This window comes from Cnephaeus nilssonii, assembly GCF_951640355.1.
Source record: "Cnephaeus nilssonii genome assembly, chromosome: 17".
NCBI classification, from domain to species: domain Eukaryota; kingdom Metazoa; phylum Chordata; class Mammalia; order Chiroptera; family Vespertilionidae; genus Cnephaeus; species Cnephaeus nilssonii.
Genome location: NC_137088.1, coordinates 21391849 through 21414042, shown reverse-complemented (window position 1 = coordinate 21414042; position 22194 = coordinate 21391849). Strand labels below are relative to the sequence as shown.

At 44.5% G+C, this 22194-nt stretch overlaps 1 protein-coding gene across 1 annotated transcript in view; it reads left to right on the top strand.

Moving 5' to 3' along the window:
* Window positions 1-22194, top strand: part of KAT2B (lysine acetyltransferase 2B) — an 88533-nt gene that overhangs the window by 7967 nt on the left and 58372 nt on the right. Inside the window, exon 2 of the mRNA XM_079795320.1 lies at window positions 16036-16162. Coding sequence (XP_079651446.1) covers window positions 16036-16162 — 127 coding nt within the window. The remainder of the gene's footprint in view (window positions 1-16035; window positions 16163-22194) is intronic.

Sequence of the window (22194 nt, the reverse complement as noted above, 5' to 3'; positions counted from 1 at the left end):
TTGACAACTTGATAAAATGAATTTTTAAAAAAAGTTTTATCTTTTCTATTTAAGCAAACCCTGTTTATTGTTTTTTATGCTTTTGAAATGCATATATATATGTATATATATATTATTTATATATTATTGATTTTTTTTTTTAAAGAGAGGAAGGGAGAGGAGTAGAGAGTTAGAAACATCGATGAGAGAGAAACATCGATCAGCTACCTCCTGCACACCCCCTACAGGGGATGTGCCTGCAACCAAGGTACATGCCCTTGACTGGAATCGAACCTGGGACTCTTCAGTCCACAGGCCAACGCTCTATCCACTGAGCCAAACCAGCCAGGGCTGATAAAATGAATTTTAGTGAGGCTTTTCAAAGAAAAGATGGGAATCTGAAATTCAGGTGCACTGGGAAGAACCCACGAGGCCAGGACAAGAAATCGGGGGTGTATCTGGTCAAGCAGGGGGAGAGGCAGAAGGTGGGGAAGGTGGGTGCAGGGGGCCTGTGATGTCATAGCCGGTGGCATGCTCAGACTGCAGAGTTCTTGTCTCCTGGTGTCTGCATCCGTGAGTCCTTTGCTGGTAAATATCCATGTGAAGTTCTGCTGTCACCATCATGATTCTGGAAGGTGACTGCGGTTATCCACGGTGTCCTGCCGGGCTGGCAGAACCACACATGTTGGGACCTGGGGCAGGGTTTCTGGAAGACTGGGCAGAACCTAGTATATAAAAACGCCAGTGGACACGAATACCTCTGTGATAGTGACAGTTTATCTGAGAAAACGTGTATAAAAATATGAGATAAACTTATTAGTTAAGTGGAATCATATGGACCATCCACTTATCAGTGTTTCCATAATCGATAGATTTAACACGGTTGAATTTTCATCTTTTTTACTTGTGCGTGCATGTACACAGGGGCATTATACCTGTTGCCATTCATTTGTTCATTTGGTATTTATTCCCACGGGCTGCTTCAGAAGATTTCTGCTCAGGTTGCTCCTGTCCAAACTCCTTATGACAGTTCATCACCTAGTGATAATTGAAATGGAATTGAATCCTTTGTAGCATTGAATTGCTTTCATCTCTGGCATGTAATTGTGCATGCTGGTACTCCCTGTGCCGTACACTCTTCTTCTCCAGGTATTCGTGTGGCTCGTTGTCAAATCTCATTTCAGTCTGTTCTCAAGGGCCAGAGTCTCAGAGAAGCCTTCCTGACTAGCCCATCCCCTGCCCTGGATCTAAAATAGCATCTCATCTCTATAATCTTAGCTTGTTTTGTTTTCCTTTACTGCGCTGATCAATTCTTGGAAATCACACGTGTATTTTATTTTCCCATTTTAGTATATGTGCTGCTAAAGCAAGCACTCACATGTACATTTTAAATCATTTCTTGTCTGTTTCTTTTATGGCAATAGAAGCTGCATGAGGCAGGAACTTTGGTTCATTCCATATCCCAGGTCCATGGACCGAGCCTTATCCATAGTAGGTGCTCCATACTTATTTCTTCAATGAGTGTGTCCTTTCACACTCACAGTGCATTTCATATTCACCCGTGAGATTGGAGGGAGGAAAATCTTGTCTTTTTTTAAAAAAAAAAATATATTTTATTGATTTTTTACAGAGAGGAAGGGAGAAGAATAGAGAGTTAGAAACATTGATGAGAGAGAAACATCAATCAGCTGCCTCCTGCATACCCCCTACTGGGGATGTGCCCGCAACCAAGGTACATGCCCTTGACCGGAATCGAACCTGGGACCTTTTCAGTCTGCAGGCCGACGCTCTATCCACTGAGTCAAACCTGTTAGGGCATGGAAAATCTTGTCTTAAAGAGGATTTTCAGAGAGGTTGAGTAACTTGCCCAAGGCCATGTGGTCAGAAGCAGGGTAGCCCTGAGTAGCTGAGTGGGGTTCCCGAGAACTCCTGTGGACCGGCTGACCGGCAGTGCTTGTCTGATGGCTTGGACTTCTGCTATAAGATGGAACAAGGAGACGTCGCAACCACTTTGAATCCTCCTCTGAGCAAACGAGGCGACCTTCTCTGACCACCGTTTCCTTTTCCTCAAATGAGAATCACATTCTCACGAGGGGATCACGAGTATTGTGAGACCAGCGAGTTAAAACCTGTGAAGTTAAAACGTATGCTATATTCTAAAAGTCCACATTACGGTAGTGAACTAGAAAAAAAATGTCAATTGCCTATAAAGTCATGTTTTCTAACTGTATTTCTTATTGCTTTGCTTCCTGCTTTAACTAAAGGCTTGAATAGGCTTTCTTTAATTGGTTCTTCTGTTTGCATTCAGAGGCCCAGACACAGGGCTTACTATTTTGTCAATCAGGAGATGAATGCGTTTACTTCGGGGGAAAAAAGTGTGAATAATATCTCTAAGGATGGACTTGGAATAATACACCACCTAACCTTAGGAGAAAGCTTTGAGTAATCCCTTAAGCGACCTCAGGGGAAGACGTGAGGATGCTTCCATTAATCCCACACCATCCTGATCAGTCCCCATGCATTGCGTGCTCAGCCTTCTGCGAGGCTTCTGCGGTACGCAGGAGATTCCAGAAGTACAGCAAGGAGACCTGAGTAATATCATAGTGCCTGATGGTGGCAGCTCTAATTTGCATCCGCCCTAACAAGCTGGTGTTGAAACTGAGTGGCCGGATGCCAAGGAAGCTAAGGTCAGCGTACTTTGAAATAGCAAAGTGAGTCATGTAACCCAGGATTTGCACATACCCACAGGGCTACCTGACTCACCCAAAACCTCCAAGGGATCACGTTCATGCGTATTGGTTAGGTGCCTGCGCCCAGCTCTGTCCTAGGTGTGTGGTGAGTGACAAAAGGAAGGGAAAGTCACTAGGAGCCCCTCATCTTGCTGGGGGAGACCCAAACAGAAGGAAAGAGAAATATGAAGAGGATAATCAAGCATGAAGTCAATGGAGAGAGAAGCCATCATGAGCTTGGGGCAGGTGGAAGTGCAGGGGAGAGGCCCAGCCCAGGGTGAGTGAGCAGTACAAAACGAAGAAGCAAAACGGAAGGAAGACCTCAGAATGGTTGAGATGGGGGCCTGGAGGACAGATGGCCTGGGTGTGAATCCTGGAGTGAGACCCCGGGGGGAGGTTACTTACCCTTTGCAAGCCTCAGATTTCAAAGCTGTAAAATGGAGATTGTGACAGTTGTCACCTTTTTCCATTCATTCAACAAACTGTTCTGTCATGTGCCAGGCGTTGGTTTAGATGTGGGGGATACAGTGACAGATGGGTCCTCACTCTTGCAGAGCTTGCTTTCTGGGAGCAGAAGCAGACAGTAAATAAGAAAATAACAGAGAGTGGTAAGTGCCACCCACAGGATGAAAACAGAGAAGTAAATGAGAGTGCCTGGGGCGTGCCTTCAGATGAGTGCCAGAAAGGTCCCTCTGCGGAGGGGACAGGGTCTGGGGCCTGAATGAAGCTCAGAGGGAGGGTGCCAGGTGGGGAGTGCAAAGACTCAGGGCCAGAAAGGGCTTGGTATGTTCAAGGGCTGCCAGGCAACCATTGTGGCTAGATGGGTCAGGGAGGGGGTGGGAGGGCAAGTGTAGGAGAAGAATGGCCAGAGGTCAATGGGGGCCAGGTTGCCAAAGTGTAATTTTCACACTGTGAAGTGATCTGATCTTTACTTCTGATCCATCTTGACAAATGCATAGCAAGACAAAAAAATATTTTCATTGCCCTAGAACAGTGGTCGGCAAACTCATTAGTCAACAGAGCCAAATATCAACAGTACAACGACTGAAATTTCTTTTGAGAGCCGTAAACCGACTTCTGCGCATGGGCCACGAAGTTTCAATCGCACTGTACGTGCGCGCCCGCACGTGGTATTTTGTGGAAGAGCCACACTCAAGGGGCCAAAGAGCCGCATGTGGCTCGCGAGCCGCAGTTTGCCGACCACTGCCCTAGAAAGTTCCTTCCTGCTCCTTGCCATTCAAATCCCTCTCTCCCAGAGGCAACCACTGAGCTAATTTGTGTCACCCTAAGTTAGTTTTGATATTCTATAATTTCATATAAATGGTATCACATGGTACATTATTTTCTTCTTCACTCAGCATAGTGTTTTTGAGATTCATCCATGCTGTTGCATGTACTTAATTTTTTAAATTTTTGTTGCTGAGGAGTATTTCAGTTAAGTTTATCCATTCACCTGTTAGGGACATCCGGGCTGTTTCCAGTGGATTCAGATTAAATCTGCATTTTTAAAGCATCCCCGTTGGCTGCTTTGGGAAGAATAAAGCATACAAGAGAAAGAGTAGAAGCAGGGCCAGTTGGCGTTATTGCAGTCTGGGTATACATGGATAGCGGTGCGTGGCGGAGGGTGGTAGGCGTGGAGGGGTGAGAAGCACACAATTTGGAGCTATATTGTAGGTGTAGTGGCAACGGGATTTGATTTGCAGTTAGAGGGTGACGTGTGAATACAAGACAGACATGAACTAATGTCTAGGTTGCTGGCCTGAGCAACAGAAAGAGGATGATAATTCCATTTACCAAGATGAGCAAGACCATGGGGGAAGCAAGTTTGGGGTGGGTGGGGGTCAAGAGTTCTATTTGGGATGTGTTAAATTAGGTAGATCTCTTAGTAGTCAACTGTTGTTTTGATGATAAAATGAGATTATTTAGCAGTTTGGTCTAGTACTTAGAACATTCTAAATGCTTAAGACATGGTAGCTATTACTAGAGTTAAAAACAGTGCTTAAAAAAAAAAGCAGTGTCAAATCATAATTATTGAGCTTACAAAAGAGACTAGCCAAGTTAAAGAAAAATGGGGAAAAAATGAGCAAATAGGAATAGTGAGAAATAGGATCCACTAGGTAAGGAAGAAATAAATCCGTTGACAGAAGGTTTTGAATTTCAGGTAGAAAATTTTGAACCGAATCCACTTGAGAATAATGTGTCTTTGCCCTTTAAGAAGGAGGAGACACAAGATATTTAGAGTGCCACTGAGGAGTTCTAGGTTTTGGCTCCTGGCTCCTTTGCCAGCTGGGTGAACTCAGGCAAGCCACACCCCTTCTCCAAGCATTGAATTACTTGTCCTATGGGCTTGCGGGGAGGAGAAAAATAAGATGATGCAGGCTAAAATTTCCTTGGAAAGTATCAAACAGAAATGCGCAACATTCTTAAATGTTTTTTTTTCCGAGTTGAGTGATGTGTTAGACAGTGGGTGCTAGAAGGTGGGCTGGGCGTGGCAATGCATTGCAAGTGGGGAGGAAGCTGTGCCTTCGAAGGGGCTATTAGGGCCTAACCTGGGTCCCTGTGAGAATGGAGAAGGCATATATATCTGGGAGACACTTTGAAAGGAGAATCAGGATGAGGGTCCTGAATGCAGATGAATTGAGCCTCAGGAGCTGGGAGAACAGTGATGCCAATAAAGAGAACAAGATGGTTGCAAAGGAGGTGTTGGGGTTGAGGGCAAGCCTTAATGTAAAAGTTACGGGGCAGACATGCCAGAGGCAGGCAGTTGGGAATGTGGACTGGAGGTTCCGTTTTTCAGGTTGGACTGGTTATGTGTAGCTGTGAGTCATCAGCCCGGATAAATGACTGATACCATGAGATGGCGAGCTGCCCAAGGAAGCAGCTTATATGGTGTTTATTTTGCTCATCCCGGTTGACCTGGTGCCAGAACAACAGGCTGAAGATTGAAGAAGCCTGTCGGTCAGCTGGGTGTCTGGGCTGCTCAGTGCCAGCCAGATAGTTTGACAGATCTTTCCCGTGTGTCAGACTGAGCTGACTGCTTTGGCAAGTTCACCGATAAAGTCTTGAGATTAGACGTGTGTGTGTTTAAAGAGATTCCAGGAATTCTTTTTTTTTATTGTTGTTGATAATTCTCACCCAAGGACATTTTTTTCCATTGACTTTTTTTTAAAAAAATATATTTTATTTTTTACAGAGAGGAAGAGATAGGGATAGAGAGTTAGAAACATCGATCAGCTGCCTCTTGCACACTCCCTACTGGGGATGTGCCCGCAACCAAGGTACATGCCCTTGACCGGAATCGAACCTGGGACCCCTGAGTCCGCAGGCCGATGCTCTATCCACTGAGCCAAACCGGTTTCGGCTCCATTGACTTTTAGAGAGAGTGGAAGGAAGGGAGGGAGAAAGAAACTTGATGTGAGAGACACATCGATTGGTTGCCTTCCACTCGTGCCCCAACCAGGGCTGGGGATGGAACCTGCAACCCAGATACATGCCCTTGACTGGGAATCGAACCCGCAGTCCTTGGGTGCGAGGGCCGATGCTCTAACCAATGAGAAACACTGCCAGGGCCCAGGAATTCTCTTGGATTTAGAGTTCTGGGTCACTAGTGTCTTGGCCCTGCTGTCACTCAGGACCTCCTGAGACCCTTTCAGGGGTGGTGCATGTTTGGGTTTGATCCTAGAGAGGTGACTCAGATATAATGAAGGTCCTGGCCCCCCTCCGACATTTAGTAGCACTGGAGTCATTCTAGCACCTTCTGAGATAATGCCAGAGGGTCCTGGGTCATTGATTCAATCTGACCTGATTATCCTATATAATAAAAGGCTAATATGCAATGCGACAGAACGGTGGAACAACCGGTCGCTATGGTGTGCACTGACCACCGGGGGGGGGGGCGGGGCAGATGCTCAACACAGGAGCAGGCTCCTGGTGGTCAATGCACTCCCACAGTGGGAGCGCCGCTCAGCTAGAAGCCAGGCTCATGGCTGGTGAGTGCAGCGGTGGTGGCGGGAGCCTCTCCTGTCACCACAGCAGCACTAAGGATGTCCGACTGCTGGCGTAGGCCTGCTCCCCTGAGGGCTCCCAGACTGCAAGAGGGTACAGGCCAGGCTGAGGGGTTTCCCCCCCCCCCTCCCTCCGAGTGCACAAATTTCGTGCACCGGGCCTCTAGTTTAGCATAAAGAGGACAGCTCCTTATTCACCTCCAGCCTAGGCACTAGGACTTTGTCCAGGCAGGGCTGTCCACATGGTGTTCTGTTGCTTTGACGTTGGACTAATCTTAGCATGGGGAAGCTCTCAAATGGGGCGTTTTACCTAGTTTGTTTTGCCCCAGGTCATTTCTTCAACTCCATTCTCTTTCTGTATCCTTGACCACTCTGTTCAATTATCTTTGTTTCTTGTGGCTTTCCAGACCCAAATGGCACGCGTAATTAAGGTGTTCGGAGATAAATCTGCTACTGAATTAGAAAAGGGTGATCTTTTCTTCCCTTGGAGTCTGTTTTCACTTTCAATACCAGGCATATCTGATCTCCTGAGGTCAGACCTCCTCCCCCACTCCCACTTCCTTCTTTTCATCTGTGCCCCAAATCCCCGGATTTCTAAAATCCCAGTTTCAAATCATAGTTTGATGGTGTCTGCTGGCCTTCCATGTACACCTGGGTGACCTGGAAGGATTGTCACCCAGTGGAGAAAGAAATGGGGTTTATGTCCTGGGAAGGATGACTTCGCCCTTTCAGTTGAAGGATATGGAAGGATAATGTGGGGAGAGGGGAGCAGTATTGACTCACATCCACCAGACCATTTTCTTCCCCTTCACATCTTCGCTCCTCACAGTGTTTCCTCACGTGGGAACTCGTTAGCAATGCAGAATCTCAGGCCCCACCCTGAACCTGCTGAACCTGAGTCAGCATTTCCACAAGATTTCCTAGGGCATTCCTGAGTGAGTTCAAGTTCGAGAAGCAGGGTTGCACATCACAAGGGCCTTACTCACACTGCTTCCAAAGCAGTTCACTTGCAAAGAGAAAATTTATTGCGATCACAACCGCATAGGTGGTGGTGTGCTTTTCACATGGGATTAAAAGATTTTTATCTCAGTAATATATGCACTCCACTAAGAGGAAAATTCAAAAGGCAGCTCACTCACGGTGGTAGCAAATGAAAATGTAAACCCTCTTTCCCCAGTCCTCCCCATCCCTGTCTCACTCCTCACCCCCTTTTAGTCATTTCCAGAAATTATTAGTCTCCCCTCCCTCACCCTGAGCTGTAGCTTATATTTTATACTGCAATTCAAGGAGGGGGAACTGGATTCACTGTTCAGAAATCCACGTTAGATTTCAACTGAGCTCGAGTGAATTTGCGAACATGCCAGAAAGTTGGATGTCAGCAAGTCAAAGGTGTTGAGGGAGGGAGCCCAAAAGGAACACACCAGCCACATGGCCTTATTCTTAGCAAGTTTTAATTGTTTCAAATTCTCCACAAATGGTAAAAACAGGGCAACCTACTTTATGACTCACTTATTCCTCTTATTTGCTATTTCTCTCTGGCCCAGGCAAATTTTGACAGTGGAGGTATGGCCACCTAGACACTGGAACTTATGATACTTTTTTTAGATCAGAAAAGGACAGACAGGACCCCTAAGAGCTGGTCTTCTTTTCTTTTTCAAATGTGATTAATTGAGTTCTTCAATTTATGAGGAGAAATTAATCCTCAATTTTGGGATGCACTTTGGGACCACTTTGCAGAAGACCCATATTTGAGGTGCTGATTCAGTTGCTTGCATTTCTTGCCTTTTTATTATATTTTTAATTGATTTTTACAGAGGGGAAGGGAGAGGGATAGAGAGTTAGAAACATCAATGAGAGAGAAACATTGATCAGCTGCTTCCTGCACGCCCCCTACTGGGGATCGAGCCCCCAACCAAGGTACATGCCCTTGACCCGAATCGAACCCGGGACCCTTCAGTCCGCAGGCTGACACTCTATCCACTGAGCCAAACCGGTTAGGGCAATTCTTGCCTTTTTATTTTTATTTATTTATTGTTTTAAAAATATACTTTTATTGATTTCAGAAAGGAAGGGAGAGAGAGAGTTAGAAACATCATTGGTGAGAGAGAATCATTGATCGGCTGCCTCCTGCACATCCCCCTCTGGGGATTGAATCCGCAACCTGGGTATGTGCCCTGACCGGGAACTGAACCATGACCTCCTGGTTCATAGGTCGATGCTCAACCACTGAGCCATGCCTGGCTGGGCAGTTCTTGCCTTTTTAAAAGACAGTTTCACTAAGGTATAATTTCTATGCCATAAAATTCTCCGATTTTAAGTGTCCAGTTCAGTGGTTTTTAGGAAATTGACTGAGTTGTATAATTATCATAATCCAGCTTTAGAAAGTTTCTATCACCCCCAAAATATCTTTGCATTCATTCGTGGTCAACCCCATTTGTGGCCCAGCCCCAGTCTGCTAATCTAGTTTCTATCTCTATAAAATGACCTCTTCTGGATATTCATCTGAATGGAGTTATACAATATGTGGTCTTTTTTGACTGGCTTCTTACACTTAGCATAATGTTTTTTTGAGATTCATCCATGTTGTAGCATGTATCAGCATTTCATTCTTTTTTATTGCCAAGTGATATTCCAGTATGTGGATGTGCCACATTTTGTTTATGCATTCACCCATTGATGGACAATCCGGTTCTTTCCACTAACTCTCTGCTCCAGGTTGGACACGATGTGTATTTTACAACTAAAATAAAATGTTTTTAAATGTTAAACATAACTTTACCACATGACCCGGCAAACCCACTCCTACTTTTTTTTTTATTTAATATTTTTATTTATTTTTTACAGAGAGGAAGGGAGAGAGATAGAGAGTTAGAAACATTGATGAGAGAGAAACATCAATCAGCTGCCTCCTGCACACCCCCTACTGGGGATGTGCCCACAACCAAGGTACATGCCCTAGACCGGAATCGAACCTGGGACCTTTCAGTCCACAGGCTGACGCTCTATCCAGTGAGCTAAACTGCTTTGAGCCCCACTCCTACTTTCTAACGCAAGAGAAATGAAAACATGCATCCACACAATGATTACACACGGATGTGCACAGCAACATCATTCATGCGTGTGAAGTTGTATCTCACTGTTGTTTTGGTCCTTGACTTTTAAGCGTTCCGTCATTGTCCAGCCTGTTTCAGAGAGAGAGAGTAAAATAGAGTGAGGACCATACACAACCCCAGGCCCAATTATCTGCCTGCACTCGGTTCTCCTGCAGGGTGCACTGAATAAGCTCAGGCAAGCCTCTTAGATCCTCAGAATCTTAGGTCTCCTGAAAAATGGGAATAACGAATACCTTCCTCACACAAATTCTCAAGCACATTTCTCATTTTAGGTGCTTACTACACGCTGAACTCACAGTTCTACTCCATACATTTCCTGTCGGTGTATTCCTGCTGTGGGACATCCCTGTCACCGACTTAAGTATTCCGGTACATGATGACTTCCCAGCAGGTGAAGCATGACAGAATCTTACTAGACAGCTTGGCTGTCTGTCTTTTGTTCTGGGTGTTACCCAAGTATCTTCACACCCATCTTACTCATTCACACCGAGTGAACTGCGGGCGCCCTGCTCCCCCGTCCGTCATCTGGGCCACAATCACTTGTTTATCCAGTTTAGCTGCCTTCTCACCATCCATCCTGGCTTCTGCCTCCTATGACAAAGTCTGTTGCATTCTCTGGACCCCTAACCCTGGGTCCTGCGGTGGCATAAACATTTTAATCCCAGCCCCATCGAAAGCAGTGCGGTGGCCTTTTCTGGTGTGGTTCTGCCCCGACTACAGGGACTTGCTCTGGGGGTAGGTGAAGTCATCGGGGCAGCCTTCCCCTCCTTGAGCCCGGGTTGCTAGCTGCTGCAGTAATTGGCTTGGCGGCATACTCCCTAAAAGGCTGTCCTTCAGCTGGTACTTCGTTAAAGCGGCAAGGCCATTTCCCCTTGGGAGTTCCTTGAGACGGCAGCTGTCTTGCCTCATTAAGCAGAGACGTGGGAAAGGTGTTTTGAAGGGAGACCTCTTATCTCAAAGAACAGTGGCTGGGCCTGAACATATGGACGGGAGATATGAAGGCCAAGGCCAAGGGCATGGTGGCAGCAATTTGGAACATCTGGTGGGAAATGCTTCGCTGGCAGTTAAAGGATAAGGTTTGAATGCTTTCTAAAGGACTAAGGGTGTCCTCTTCAGTAAATTGGGCAATAAGTCCCACATGCATTAAAAATGCTATGCACTTGGGTTTCAAAGTGTTGCATGACATATGTACACTTGTAGGAAGTACTTTTCATATCCTACCCAAAAACATTCTATAAAACAAGTGAGCAAAGCCCCAGGGACTTTCAGCTATCTCAATGGGGAATATCTTGAACCACTTAGAACCACTTAGGAGCTGTTGGGACTGTTTTGTATCTAAGTTGTTGGGGTCTGCAGTGAAGACTTGGGTTTGGGGCGTGGATTCCTTTTAAACTCCAGTACCGTGGTGTCCAATAGGAATATAATATAAGCCACATGTAACTTAACATTTTCAAGTCGCCAGATGTATTAGTTTTCTGGGGCCACCATAACAAATTATCACAAACAGGGTGGATGAAGCAACAGAAAGTTCCTTCATTTTCAGATTTGGAGACCAGCGGTCTGAAGTCAAGGTGTCAGCAGGACCTGCTCCCCCTGAAGGCTCTGGGGAGAATCCTTCCTTGCGTTTTCGTAGTATCTGGTGGCTCCAGGATAATGTTATCTCAAGAACCCTAAGTAGCCCTCGTCAGTTTGGATAGAGCGCTGGTCTGCAGCCTGAAGGGTCCCGGGTTTGATTCTGGTCAAGGGCACATGCCCAGGTTGTGACTCTACCCCCCCAGTAGGGAGCGTGCAGGAGGCAGCCGATCAGTGATTCTCTCTCATCATTGATGTTTCCATCTCTCGCTCCCTTTCCCTTCCTCTCTGAAATCAATAAAAATATATTTTAAAAAAAGAACCTTAAATAATCATATCTGTTTCCAAATCAGGTCCCATCCTAAAGTTCCAGATGGACATGAACTTTGGGGGGACACTGTTGAACCCACTACACATTAAAAAAGTGAGAAAAACCAACAGTTAAATTTAATTAATTTCATCTTTTATTTAACCCAATACCAGAATAGCATTATAACATGTAATCGCTGTAAAAGAATTTTTAATGGGATATTTTAGCATTTTTTTTTTTGGGGGGGGGGGTACTAAGTCTTTGAAATCCAGTATTTTACATTTACTAGTGCATCTGAACTTGGGCCTACCACCTTTCAAAGGCTTGGTATCCCCGTGTGGCTGGCTGCCATGTATTGGCCTGGTTGGAGTGCTGTGTGTCTGAAAGCTTTTGTGCTCCTCAGTATTTGCTCCCTCACTCTTTTGCTCTCTCTCTCTCCTTTCATCCTCCTCTTTGTTTTTAGGGAATTTTCTATTCATTTGGAAAAAGTCTCCATTGCTCTGAACAAAAGAAATAAAAATCTGCTTTGTAAAAGCTACTGGGATCCCAAGACTCAGTGGAGGAAGCGAAGTTAGCCAGTTTTGAAAGAAAGTATTCAGTTACATTTTTAAGCCGAAGTGTTTATTGTTGGTAGAATTCATCAAACACATCAATAAGTGTGGTTGATGTTTGGGATGTAACATTTTTATATGGAGTAGGGGAGATGCAAGGCTTTATTATTACAAGTCTCCCTGCCAGGAGGTTCGTGACCCCACCCATTTATCTGCCCCCACGAACGCCGCCATTATTCTCTGCCAAGTTAAGACAAGAAATGGCATAAATTTCTTTCTGGGCTGATTGCTGTAAGTCTGTTGCAATAATGAAATTAAAATTTATAAATCTTTAAAAATCTGTGTTGTCTCTCCAAGAATTGCAAGCTTGTTATTTTTTTGGCTTGGATCTCAGTGAGGGGATAGAGGCTTTATAAGCAACTCCACAGGGAGAAATGTTTTGGATCCTTAAATGTGGTTTGTGATAAGGATGTGGTTTCTACCATCCCTCGCACCAATTGATTTATGCTGAGCTGTTGTTACTGTCATCGGAATTTTTTTCTTCAGGTGAATCAATGTTAAAGAAAATTAGCAAGCAGCCTGTGAGTATGAATATCATAGAGAAGAATACATAGTACAAGGTGAATGTCCCTTCCCCTACCCCACTCTTGCCCCCCACATAAGTATGTATCTATCTAGTTCCTCTATATATTCACATACATATATATTTAAATTGTTTACTCATGTATTTTTTAAAAATATATTTTTATTTCAGAGAGGAATGGAGAGGGAGAGAGAGATAGAAACATCAATGATGAAAGAGAATCATTGATAGGCTGCCTCCTGCACGCCCCCTACTGGGGATTCAGGCCACAACCCGGGCATGTGCCCTTGGTCGGAATCGAACCCGGGATCTTTAGTCTGCAGGCCAACACTCTATCCACTGAGCCAAACCAGCTAGGGCAACTCATGTATTTTTAAAAAGCATAATTACTTTATGCTATGTATTGTTCTATAGCTTGCTTTTTTTTTTTGCCATTCACAAGGACTTAAGACATTTTCCATGTCAGTACAAATAGCCTTATTCTCCATAAAGGTGGCATAATAGTCTGTGGTACCAATCTATGTAATTTTTTAAAAGAATATATTTTTATTGATTTCAGAGAGGAAGGGACAGGGAGAGGGAGAGAGAGAGATAGAAACATCAATGATGAGAGAGGATCACGGATCAGCTGCCTCCTGCATGCCCCCTACTTGGGATTGAGCCCGCAACCTGGGCATGTGCCCTGACCTGAAATGGAACCATGACCTCTTGGTTCATAGGTTGAAGCTCAACCACTGAGCCACACTCGCTGGGCTAAATTGAATTTTTAAGATAAATATCGTAAATAAGAAAAGGGAAGGGTAATTTTATTTATAATAAGTTTGTTTAAAGCGATAATTTAGGAATTTTAGACTACATATGTTCTGTCCTCTTCACAAAAATCCTAGAAAATGCTAACACAAAGGAGTTATTCTCCCCCCCCCCCCCCCCCCCCACACACACACACCTTTCCCCTCGGTCACACTGCTTCTGGTGAGCCTCGCTGGTCTCATATCTCATAACGCAACATGCATAGTAGTTCCTCGGCTTAGACTGCTGTTCTCCAAACTCCAAGTCTCTGGCTCTTACAGCTTTTTCCTTTGAGGTTTGACCTGCTGTACTTAATTGATTTGTTGGGACTGTTTTGTCATCATGTTTCTTTCTCTCACCAAAGGAAAGGGCACTCAGATCAAACCAGCCGCTCAGAAACGCGGGAGACTTGGGGAGGCCCTTGAAGTAGTTACTCCGCTCTTACGAAAGGAGGGGTCCTCAATGGGGCTGGTTCCCTCTATTCCTACAAACATCGTGGGGCCGCTTTCTCGGGTGTAAGTTCACACCAGAGTCTTCCTCAAGAACACGGCCTCTGAGGTCCTCCCAATCGCAGAAGAGGTGGGGGGCTCCTTGCAGAGAATCTCAAAGCAATGGGGGTAACAGCCAGGTCCTGCCTGATGCCTGGCCACACAAAAGCGGGTGGACTGCGCATCAGGGGTCGTGCTGCTGTGGTTGCTGATGTAAGGCCCTCCCGTGGGTCCTGCCTCTCCTTGTGCACTGTGATGAACTGTGAAAAGCCATCAGGTTAGGCTGGCTAGGTTCCCAGGGCCCACGGGGAAGGGTTTTCCTTCTCCCACCTTGACCCTTCTTGCCTTGTCAATTATTTATTCTTTTTACGCTTCACACACGTCAGAAACGGTCCCTGTTTTGGGAGAACTTTCTGTATGAGGTCAAGGCAGCAGCCGTTCTGTGATCTCCTACAAGTCAGACTTCTGCTAACTTCAGCAAGCTGGAGCACGGCAGGGGGTGCGGTGGGGAACCAGTGCAGGGAGAAAAGACCTCTGAGGGGCCAGTGATCTAACACAAAGCCCAAGCACAAGAATCTATGCAATTTGTTTTACAGGCCAGTGCTGTCCAGTAGAAGTATAATGTGAACCATATGTGTAATTTTAAATGTTCCGGTAGCCACATTAAAAAAAAGCGAAAACAAACGGGTCAAATGAATTTTAATATCTTTGCATAAAGCCATGTATCTAAAAATACCAATGTTTCAACATATAATTAATGTGAAGGTTATTAATGGGGTATTTTATTTCATTTTTGCACTAGTCTTCTGAGTCTGGTATGTATTCTACGTCTACAGTACAATTCAATTTGGGCTAGCCACATTTCAAGTACTCAATAGCCATATGTGGACAGTGTACATAGAAGGCTCTCACCCAGAATGAATCAGCACATGTTACATGTTATTCTAACGTTTCCTGGTTTCCCAGCCACAGCAGAATTGAAGTAGTAAGTAAATGGGAGAGCAGTGGAGTGGTAATGCGTAGAAGAATTATAAATGGCTGGAATCACTCAATGTAAGCATGCCAGCCTGTCAATCCTTGTGACCCCGGAAGTACTCAATGTGGCAGCTTGGTAGAGTGATTGAAAATAATTGATATCTTCCCATGCTTGTCCTCCACTTCATAACCCAAGTCACCACAAAAAGGGCCAAATCACATTCACTGTTCTCTAAGAAGGTAGGGAAGTGTGAAGAGTTTGTGGAAAAGGTGAAGGAATGTTTCTACCCGGTGTTGCTAAAATAAGCGTGTTCTATACGGGAGACCTGGGAAATAGACACAGGTAGAAATCCCAGACTACGTACCGAGGCCCTCTCCATTTCTAAAGCGAGGCGCCCACAAAGGACTTGGAAGAGCCTGCAGTGTGGCTTCAGCTGGGTGTGCCCCTCTTCATGTCCCTTGGATCGCTGCTTTCATTTCCACGTGTTTCCCTTCTGGTCCATGGGACAGACCTGCAGCTGGAGCGTTGAAGCCAGCAAGGCTCACCCATGGCCTGGCCCCCCCGCTGTGTTCAGGGACCTCAGGAGTCTGGCTAGTCGCTTTCGGAAGCTTTTTGGATGGACGCCCTTGGAACGGACCACTCCATGGGCATTTGCCTGGGGCGTTGGTACCAAAGTGTCCGGGTGTGCCGTCTGAGCTGCGGCACTCAGATTCCAGCCAGCAGAAAACCGACAAAATGACAACAAAACCCAAAATGCTTGAGTCGGACACCCTCTTTGTGGTTCCTCTCTATTTGTTGCTTGTGGCATGTTTAGAAAATTATCAAGTCAGGAGTGGAGAGGGTAGGTGTCGCAGAGCCAGTGTGTATCGTTCTCGCGTAAAACATTCAGGGTGTTCCTGCCTGTAGCATAATATTCTCTCTCTCTTTTACTCTTTTCTTAGGCCGAGGAGTCTTGTAAATGCAATGGCTGGAAAAACCCCAACCCTTCTCCCACTCCCCCCAGAGCCGACCTGCAGCAGATGATTGTCAGCCTAACAGAATCCTGCCGGAGTTGTAGCCATGCCCTAGGTGAGTTCCTCAATCTTCCAGGAAACTCGACCGCTGTCATTGTTGCCAGAAAGTCCTAACGTACATGGATTCCGTGGGTTAGCCGAACTTGCTCTGTATGAGGCAACAACAAAAGAGTCTCTTGAGTCCCATGAATTCGCTGGGGAGGGAGGGCCTCATGTGAGAGACAAGCCCTGCACTGTTTGCCTGCCTCTTCCCACCCCCTCAAGAGCTGCACTGGGCTTGGGGATTATCGCCAGATAAGATGAACGATGGGAGACCGAGGTAGAGTGCTGTGTGAGGCGTCCTGATTCATTCTGATGGGGACCTGAGAGTCTCTGACCCCTTAAGGTTGAAACCTCAACCAACTAACTGGTTTGTTGTCTTCTTATTGTTATTATTTTCTGATTCCCTGGACTTTCTGGAAATGCTTCACTTTATCTCCATATTCTGTAGTTTCCTGCATCTGGAAGCTCTTTCTTCACAGGGCTTGTGTTCAGTAAATGTTTACTCGTGTTTTCCCTTTCAACTTTATCTGTCCCTGCGAGATAATCATTGTCACCGTGGCAAGAGAGACTCTGCCAGGGTTACTCAACTGGACTGTGCTAATATGTTCTTGTCCTGTAAATAGTTTTAAGATAAATATTTTTTAAAAAACTGTATTTTGTTTGAGTAGATCAAAGTTAATGGATAGTTTTCCCTATTAGATATTAAAATTCCAGTTCATAAAGGATCTTGGAAGATTATACTTATATTTTTGCCTTCATTTATCCAGTGCCCCAAAGAATGTCTTTATGTCCAGTTTACTGTCCACTATTGCAAGGACATACTGGGCAGAGTATTCTCACTAAAGGGGCATTTTCCGCCTGACCATTTATAAGCAGGTGGCTTCTTTATGACATCATCTTTCTCACAAGCTTCCAGCTGATATCAAATGGTACAGCATCAGCCCTCAAGGTCAGCGTGGTCTGAGGTTTTATTTTGTACTCAGCTGGAGTGTATCTCAGTACTCACAGAGCAAAACAGTAGATAGCGTGATCTTCCCAGGAAGTTACTGTACTGGAGTAATCTGAAAAAGGAAGCTGAGAAGGTGGATCTCACAAAAGAAGTGAACACACAAATAATTACATCATTGTGTTGATTTAATTGGTATCTAACATAATGTAAGTTCTGATTTTTGATGCAGCCCAGTGCAAAGGAAAGATTTCAGAAGTTATAGAAACAACTTTGCTTATCACTAACTTTTTTCACAATTGATCCCTGAGTGAGTGCCCTTTAGACTTGCCTCAGAAAATATGATGCAACTAATGGCCTGGTGCATGAAATTTGTGTACATTAAAAGGGAATTAATTAGAGGAAATATTTTAATGTTGCTGTTTGTACTTTCTCTATAATAGAAGTGTCAGAGATCAAAGAAAATTAGTAAAATGTATATGAAAATCTCCCTCCTGTCAGAGTCTGGGGCATGCCCTGGGACCTAGAGTCAAGTCCACGCCCACCACCCACAGGCGCTTCGAAAACGCAGGAGACCCAGACTTGGCCGGCCCCACCCTCATTGGGTGAGACCCAGATCTGGCTGGCCCCACCCCCATCAAACCCCTCAGGGCAGGGGGCACAGCCTCAGGTCCCCTGGCCCAACGCCGGGTGGGGAGCACAGTCTCAGGTCCCCTGTCAAGCCCCGCTGGGCGGGGGGGCGAGGCCTGAGGTTCCCTGTCAAGCCCTGCCAGGTGGGGGGTGCAGTCTGAGGTCCCTCGCCCCAGCCAGGCACCATGCAGCCTCAGGTCCCTGCTATTCAGGTGTCCTGGCTAATTTGCATATTCCTCTATTATATAGATAGATAATAGATAGGTAGATAGATAACAAGCTGGGCTCAGGAACTCCTTAAGCACTGGGCTTGAACTGTATTTGGTATTGATTGGGAAAATTCGATTATCCTACACCAGTTAACATTGAAAAACAGAGTCTTTTTCCTTTCTTTTTTGGTCTTTTAGAGCCTCTTAGCTGAGCAGATTGTCGCCACTCTGAGCTTGTAAACACACATGAATACTCAAAGGCAGAAATAGTCTTTTATAAAGAAAAGCCGACTTTGTCCCTTTCATATTTCTTTTTTTGATATATATTTTTATTGATTTCAGAGAGGGAGAGAGAGATGGAAACATCAGTGATGAGAGAGACTTATTGATCGGCTGCCTCCTGCATGTCCCCCACTGGGGATTGAGCCCGCAACCCAGGCATGTGCCCTGACTGAGGATCGAACTGTGACCTCCTGGTTCATAGGTGGATGCTCAACCACAGAGCCACGCCGACTGGGCCCCCTTTCGTGTTTCTTATCAGCCTTTGAAAACAAATGCCATTATTTGACAGTATATAATAGAATGGGGGAAAAAAGGTATAGATCCTTTCACCTGGCAAATCCAGGCCAAAAATTTAACCTACTTGTAAGTTAAGATGTACCTTCAAATTTAACCAAGGGGACAATTATTATATACTTATTCGTGATATTAAAAAACTGGAAACAACTTAAATTTCCCAATGTAGGAGGTAATTGGTTAAATTAGGAAAATCTATGTTATGAAATTTAATGTGGCCTTTAGAAAAAGATGTATGTGTCTACATAGAAAGATATTCTTAACCAAAAAAAGCAGGTCATAAACCAGCTTAATTGGAGGTTTTATAATTTAGGAATTAGAGGGTCAGCCAGCCCGAGTTCAAATCCTGGCTGTACAACCAATAGCTGTGAGTTGGAACATTTTATTTAATCTGCCTGGACCTCAGTTTTCTCTGTTCAAAAATGGAGTATCTACTGCATAAGATTGTTTTGAGGATTAAATGAGATAACATATGTAAAGATTTTAGAACAGTGCCTGGCAAATTAATGTATTATTACGAGCCCTTCTTCCACTTAAAACAACAGATATGAATTCTGTGCAGTTTAAATAAGAAAACAGTGTTTGTAAGATTGGTACCGGGAGTTCTCAGAAGCTGAAAACAAAGGGAAATGGGGTTTCAGTAGAGGATCTCAGCAGCAGGGATTTATGGGCCTTCTGTCCTGCTGGATGATTCTGTTCTGGCTGCTTCCATCCCTGTGATTAGTGGTTCAGGACTCAAATCCCCAGAGAAGGGGATCTGATTGGTGTAGTGCCTGCCACATGCCTGCCTCTCAGGGTGTCATTCCAAAATGCATGGATATTGACTCAAGAACAGCATCATGAGTATAACCTAATTTTATTAGCTTAGAAAATATGACATATTTTAATATATATAAACAGGAAAAGATCTGGAAGGATGTATGTTGAGTTGCTGACCATGATTTGCTCAGGGCTTTGGGGTTATTATAGAAGACTAGAGGCCTGGTGCACGAATTTGTGCACGGGTGTGGTCTGGCAGGCCCACCCTGATGGCAGCTGATTGGGGCCGGACCAGTGAGGGGAGGGGATGCGGGAGGTTGGCGGGGGGCAGATTGGGCCGGTTGGCCGCTGCACTGTACATTATAGCGACTGGTCGTTCTGGTTGCTTGACTCTTATATATATAGATGCTTTCAAAATACTTTCCCTTTTTCCTTTCTCCCTCTTTCCCCCACTTCAGTCTGCTTTCTTAAGATCAAAATATCTATATCTTTTCAAGTACTTTTGGAATTACTTCCAGAATGCCATTGTATCTTAGTATCAAGGCTGTAGAAAACCTTTTTCTGAGATTACGCTTCTTCCAACCCACCTCTTCCCTTTTAAACACTTTTTATTTTGGAAAGTTTTAAACATATGTAAAGGTAGAAAAAAACAGTATCAAGACTATAGAAAAAACTTTTTCCTGAGATGATGCTTCCTCCCTCCCCCTTAAAAAGCTTTTTGTTATGGAAAGTTTCACATATGTAAAGTAGAAAGAACAGTTTAATAAACTACTTTCTACCCATCACTTTATTGACTTTTGCCATTTCCCCTTCCTCTTTTATTGCCAGAGTATTTTAAGCAAGTTCTAGACATCTTTTCTTATTCATTCAAATTACATCTTTTTTAAAGATGGATATTTTATTTATTCATTTATTTGTTTTTATGTACTTTGCGAAGTGTTCTCCCCCCACCCCCCTATATTTCCAGTACCCATCTGGCACCATACATAGTTATTACAATATTACTGACTATATTATCTGTGCTATACGTTACATCTCTGTGACTATTTTGTAACTACAAATTTGGCCTTCTCAATCCCTTCACCTTTTTTCCACCCAGTCTTCAAACCCCCTCCCCTCTTCTAATCATCAGTCTGTTCTGTGTATCAATAAATGTGTATCTGTTGTGTTTGTTTGTTTATATTGTTCTTTAGATACTACATATAAGTGAAATCATGTGGTATTTGTCTTTCTATGACTGACTTGTTTCACTTACATGCAGATTACTTCTCAGTGATTACCTACAGAGTACAAGTTGGGGTCTAGGGAATTCTGTTAAGCATCATGCAAGCCTTAATTCTCAAATACCTTTCTGTTTGTGTATGCTGCTCTGTCTTCACCGGCACTATTCTGAGCATGGTTAATTTAGTCCCCAGTAACATACATGTGTCAATGTGTAATGCTGCTGGACTTGTCAAAACAAAACATTCAGGCTCATCGATTGGGATGATGTCTAGTCTATTGATTGCTGTTGGGCATCTCTTGGCTCAGCTGTACATGTTCTTTTGACAGTGAGCTCTGGTTTCATGTGGTCTCCCGACAGTCACTTCCATCCCAGGCATCCTTGGCCTGCTGTAATTGGATGCTCGTCATTGTCTCCTGGGTATGAAACACAGGACTGACAACAGTCTGATCACGTGGAAAGAACATTCAACTGGGAGTTAGGAAGTAAGAATTCTAGGCCTGGCTCAGCAGTTTACCAAGTCCCTTAACCTCTTTGCAATTCTGTTTCTTTATCCACAAAATGAAATGGTTAGTCTAGACCCGTGGTTGGCAAACTGCGGCTTGCGAGCCACATGCGGCTCTTTGGCCCCTTGTGTGTGGCTCTTCCACAAAATACCATGGCCTGGGTTGAGTCTATTTTGAAGAAGTGGCATTAGAAGAAGTTTAAGTTTAAAAAATTTGGCTCTCTAAAGAAATTTCAATCGTTGTACTGTTGATATTTGGCTCTGTTGACTAATGAGTTTGCCGACCACTGGCCTAGACCTACTGTCTGATATTGTAGCCTCTTGATAAATGGGGCTAATGAACACTGGAAATGTAGCTACTCCAATTTGAAATGTGCTGTAAGTGTAGCATACATGCAAGATTTTTTTCCTTCCTCATCCAAGGATAGGCTTTTTTAATTTTTTAAAAAGATTTTCATTGAGCCCTAACTGGTTTGGCTTAGTGGATAGAGCGTCGGCCTGCAGACTGAAGGGTCCCAAGTTCGATTCCGGTCAAGGGCATGTACCTTGGTTGTGGGCACATCCCCAGTAGGGAGTGTGCAGGAGGCAGCTGAATTGGTGTTTCTCTCTCATTGATGTTCCCAACTCTCCCTCTCCCTCTCCCTTCCTCTCTGTAAAAAAAAAAAAATCAAAAAAAAATCAATAAAACATATTAAAAAAAAGATTTTTATTGATCAATTTTTTTTTTGTTTTTGTTTTGTTTTTAGAGAGAGAGAGGGAGACAGAGAGAAACATCTATCAGCTGCTTCTTGCACTCCTCCTACCGGGGATGGAGCCTGTAACCCGGGCATGTTCCCTGATCTGGAATCGAACTGGTGACCTCTTGGTGCATGGGAAAATGCTCAACCAACTGAGCCACACTGGCCAGGGCCCGAGGATATGCTTTTACTGACCTTAGAGAGAGAGGAAGGGAAGGAGAAAGAGAAAAACATCTATGTGAGAGAGAAACATCGATTGGCTGTTTCTTGCATGTGCCCAGGGGATTGAACCTGCAACATAGGTATGTGCCCTGACTGGGTTATGTGCCAAAAACCTTTTGGTGTACAAGATGATGCTCCAACCAATGAATCCACCCAGCCAGGGCTACATGGGAGATTTTGAAAGGTTATTATGAAAAAAAGTGAGCTATCTGATTAATATCGATGACATACTGAAATGA